Genomic DNA, 5,217 nt, shown 5'->3' on the forward strand with positions numbered 1-5,217 from the left:
GATGGGAGAATTTCCTTTGCAGCAGAAGTTAGGAGTGAGCCTGGTGCCTTTGCCTTGTCTGAGATCCTTATTTTCCCTTCCACAGTGGACATGACCTTTGACGTAGACACAGCCAACAACTTCCTCACCATTTCTTCTGACCTGAGGACAGTCTACTGCAGGCGTTTTGAGCAGCAGGTGGTGACAGAGTGCATGGAGAGATTTGACCAAGCCTTGTGTGTCCTGGGCTCGAGTCGGTTCACCTCCGGCCGCCATTACTGGGAGGTGGACGTGGAAGGAAGCCAAGAATGGGATCTGGGTGTGTGCAGAGAATCCGTTATTCGGCAAGGGAAGATTCAGCTGTCTACAGAACATGGCTACTGGACAGTGAGCTCAAGAAAGAGAGGCGACTTCGTTGCCAGCACCACACCGGCCTTGCCACTCTGTGTGGGCCTCAACTTACGCCGAGTGGGCATTTTCCTCGATCTGGGCATGGCAAGCCTGTCCTTCTTCAACATGAGTGATGGGGCCCATATCTACACGTTCACCAAGATTTCTGCTTCAGAGACTCTGCGCCCATTTTTTGCCCCTTCAATTCCAACTGATGGTGGTCAGACGTCCCTGAGTATCTGTCCTGTGATGAATTTTTCTTTCTTTAAATTCACCTAGTATGTTAAAGAGATGTGAATTAAATAAATATCTGGAGTGACCTAACTGATGTGATTTTCTAAATATTTGGGAAATGACACCTTTTATTCACAGGAGAGGGTGTGTGTGGGTGTTGGGTGCCATTGCATGCATGAAGGTATTTGGGGAGTTGGGTGCCAGAGCATGCATGCACACATGCACACACGCACACACACATGCATGAAGGTACTTGGGGAGATCTTTTCCCTTTGCCCTGCAGTTGACTCCGACTCTTGGCAAAGCCATGTGTTTCTGAGTAGAACTATTTCATAAGCTTTTCGTGACGGTGACCTTGTGTAAGCAGATGGCCACCTTGCTTACCTGTTTTTGTCAACCAGAGACTGGAGGGTGGGAGAGGACAAAGTCAAATCGAACCACTGGGGTTGGTCCTTTGCACAACTGAGACCCCCTGGTGGTACCAAGGGGAATGTAAGCTCTGCTGATGATTGGATTAAAGGAAATGAATGGAGTACACGTGAGGGACCAACCCTCTGTATGCAAGGGTCCAGGAAACCATAGGCACAAGAACGTTCTCAGAAATGTGAGAACGTTCTCAGAAATGTGAGAACATTGTAAATGTTATGCAGTAAATTAAAATCCTGAAAATACAGATTTCAAATACGCATGAGGTTAGGAGTGGGCCTATTGCCCTGACATTGTCTGAGGTACATATTTGCCTTTACACAGTGGACATGACCTTGAATGTGGACAGCCGGGGACCTGGTCTCTAAGATCACGAAACTGGAGCACCAGGTGAAATGTATATCTATACTTGAAACACTATAGCTTCAGATTCGTTGAAAACTGCAACGTGAAAGGCTCTGGAATAAAACAGTGCTCACGAAGTGTAGTTACATGCATGGTTTTGTTTGCCTTAAGAGAAAGAGATTGGGGATGTACCTTTTCTTTAGATTTGAAATGGTAACTTTCCATCAAACACCATCAAATGATGACCATGACCGTGAACTACTATAGACAAACAAATGACAGACAATTTAAATTAATCATCTAAGTGTCACCCAATCCTCTTCCATCAAACCCTAGAGTCATCTAATCCTCTTCCAAAAATAGAACTCCTGGCATACCTCAGAGATTGTGGGTTCAGTTCCAGACCAGCCCAATAAAGCAAATACAGCAGTGAAGCAAGTCACGTGGGTTTTTTGGTTTCCCGATGCATAGAAAGTTATGCTGACACTGTACCAAGTGTGCAGTAGTGTGATGCACTGACTTACTTGGTGTGGTTCTTCTAGCCACAGTCTTTGTGAACCCTATCAGATGACTATGTAAGTATAAGATGCTTGGGGCCCACTAAAGGGATTGGATAGCTTTCTGATCATGTAAATAAGGTGTGTATCACCCTTGTAGGAGTGGGACTGTGCAAGATGGGTGTTTGGAACTCTAGTATGAGGGTTGGTCAGTTTTGTCATCTTGCTGGGCTTAAAATGACCCATCCCAGATGCAGGAAGGGGGCTCTCACTGCTGTCAAGAGGGAGAAGAACCTGAAGGGGGGCAGGTCCTTGGACCTGAGACCCCCTGAGATGAGACCATGGAAGAGAGGTGGCAGTGGTTGAGGCAGCAGAACCAAGAGACCCGCAAGAGATGGAAGGTAGGCTTGCCGGACCATGGGTAGAAAAGCTGAGTGCCTTTGGGTCAGACACTTGGTGGCAGAGTGGGGTGTCCCTATTGGCAGAGCTAAGAGAGTTTTGTAACAACAGTTGCTTGAGCAGGACAGAGCCCAGGCCAAGAGGCGTACCTGGGGACATGGCCGATGGGAAGTTGTCCCGATTGAATAATTGTATTCTGAACCTTCCTAAACCTGAATTGTGACCTGTTACTTCCCCAGTAGAAGGCTTTCAACAAGGTATACAGAGACAGTGGCTGCATCCATGGGCTCAGGTATAATGAGGACGGTGGGGCTGGCCCAGGACCAGGCAGTGTTTCGTGCTGTTGTACACAGACAGGGTCGCCAGGAGTCAGAGCCAAGTCGACAGCACCTAGCAACAACAACAACTTCCCCAGTAAACAACTTCCCCTTCCCCATGAGTATGGTCTGTGAGTTCTGTGTGGCCTTTGCAAAACGAATTATGGAACCCAGCAGATAAGTAGAGAGTGCTATGGGACGATGGTTGGAGTCAGAATTGGTATAAAGGTTGGAGGGGGTGGCATGGCTGACCTTGCTCTCTAGGGATCGGCCTGGGGCTGATGGGGATTCTGTCTCCCCCTTGTGAGGTTAGAGGTCAGAGGACACCACCCCCATGTGCTTTTGCAAGTAGCATTGTGAAAACATTTAAAATCTCATGAGGATGACCAAAATGTGACACAGAGACATAAAGTGAGCACAGGCTGCTGGACAAATGACAGCGACAGACTCGCCCCGTGCATGGCTGCCACAAACCTTCAGCCTGTAGAACAGTGTCTGCAAAGTGCACTAAAATGAGGAATGCCTGTCTTCAGGCAGTAAAGGAACTCCGATAGCGCAGTGCCTAAGGCATCTGACTGCTAACCAGAAGGTTGGTGGTTCAAACCCACCAGCCACTCTGTGGAAGGAAGACTCGGCAATCTACTTCGGTGGAGATTTACCGCCTCGGAAACCCAATGGGGGTCACTGTGAGTTGGAATTGACTCAATGGCAGTGAGTTTGCTTTGGTTTTGGTTTGGCCTGTATTCAAATTTCTATTTCATCCAGTCCTATCTTAGAACTTTCTAATTTTTATAATATTGGCCATTTCATCTAAGTTGTCAAATTAATTGTTACGAAGTAGTCGAACACTTGGACAATGAATAAGGAAGACCGAAGAAGAGTTGATGCTTTTGAGTTGTGGTGCTGGCGGAGAATGCTGAAAGTACCATGGACTGCGAAAAGAACTAACAGATCTGTCCTGGAGGAAGTGCAGCCAGAATGCTCCTTGGAAGTAAGAATGGCCAGACTTCGTCTCACCTATTTTGGTCATGTTGTAAGAAGGGACCATTCCCTGGAGAAGGATGTCATGCTTGGTAGGGTGGAGGGTTGACGAAAGAGGGGGAGGCCTTCAACAAGATGGATTGACACGGTGGCTGTGATGATGGGCTCAAGTATAGCAGGGATTGTGGGGCTGGCGCGGGATCGGGCAGTGTTTCATTCTGCTGTGCGTGGGGTCGCTATGAGTAGGAAATGACTCGATGGCACTTAACAACAACAACAACAGTCTAACACTGTCTTGGCCTTTGGATGTTTGTGGGATCAACATTAAGGAGCAAGCTTTCATTTCTGATTTTTGTAATTTATGTTCTCTGATCTTGGGTTGTTTTCTTCATCTAGATGGTCTTTTATGATGATATAAAACTTTGAGCAATCAATTAAAAACATTTAAACTTGTGTCTTGTAAGATTATAAATAGTGATGTAAAGGGAACAGAAAGCCATCCTGGTGGTACAGTGGTCAAGTGCTTACCTGTTAACCAAATGTTGGCGGCTTGAACCTACCAGCCACTCTGTAGGAGAAAGCTGGCAGTTGGCTTCTGTGAAGCTTAAAGAAAAAAAAAAAAAAAAACCAAACTCACCACCGTCTAGTCAATTTGACGCATAGCCACCCCTCCTTGGGTTTCCAAGGTGATATGTCTATGGAAGTAGATTATCCAGTCTTACTTCCGAGGAGTGACTGGTGGGTTTGAACTGCCAGCCTTCTGGTTAGCAGTCAGATGCCTTAGACACTATGCCACCTTGGGAAACCCATGGTGCTGTTCTACTCTGTCTTATGGGGTCACTGTATGGTGGAATTCGACTCAATGCCAATGGGTTTTTGATTAAGAGAAATAGGTTATAAAAATAAGTTTTTGGTCTTGAAGGTGTAATGTAATCAAAACAAAACTTTCACTCATGGATGGATGGGCCTGGAACAATTTGAGAGCTGATTTACCAAACTTATAAAAGTAGGTCCTTCATAATTGTGGAAAAAAAGCCCTTTTGGAGAAGAAACTGTGGACCACTAAGTGGGATGTTGGAAAGAGCTCTGAGTACCCCCAAGTCTATAGCCCTTAGACACCCTTCAAGCCTGAAATTCAACTCATTCCTGTGGTTCAGCTCTCAGCCAAATGATAGACTGGCAGGTGAGGTGAACAATACCAGCAGGGAAATACAAACTCATTAGAACAATCAACTGTTTGACATCAAAATGGCAGCATTTGCCCAGAGATGAAGTTCTGGAGGCGGGAAGGGATAGGAGAGAAGGCTGAATGGACATGGGGACACGGGGTGGTGGGAAGAGAGCTGGTGCACTGTGGGGACCGCAATCACTGTCACCAAACAAAATGTGTACGAATTGTTGAACGGAAAACCAGTGGGCTCTGTAAACTTTCACCCAAATCACAACCAAAAGTTGAAAGAAAAATCAGCGTGATGGTTAAGGTTGTGTATCAACTTGGCTGGGCCGTGATTCTCAGCAGTTTAGCAGTTATGACCTGGTCATCGCCCATGATGAGATTGGATGTAACCTATTCATCTCCAAGATGAGTTCTGATAAACACAATCCCTCCCTGATGAGATCTGCTGTGAGCAGCCAATCAGTTGAAGGGA

The 5,217-nt window shown here is 46.3% G+C and overlaps 1 protein-coding gene across 1 annotated transcript; it reads left to right on the plus strand.

Moving 5' to 3' along the window:
• Window positions 1-90: 90 nt before the first annotated feature.
• On the plus strand, window positions 91-648 carry LOC103211358 (ret finger protein-like 3). The gene has a single exon (XM_007957310.2). It carries the CDS (start codon window positions 91-93, stop codon window positions 646-648), a length of 558 nt encoding a protein of 185 aa, XP_007955501.2.
• The last annotated feature ends 4,569 nt before the right edge of the window (window positions 649-5,217 follow it).

The sequence above is a fragment of the Orycteropus afer genome, unplaced genomic scaffold, assembly GCF_000298275.1.
Source record: "Orycteropus afer afer isolate SDZICR_OR568_19922 unplaced genomic scaffold, OryAfe1.0 scaffold00726, whole genome shotgun sequence".
NCBI classification, from domain to species: domain Eukaryota; kingdom Metazoa; phylum Chordata; class Mammalia; order Tubulidentata; family Orycteropodidae; genus Orycteropus; species Orycteropus afer.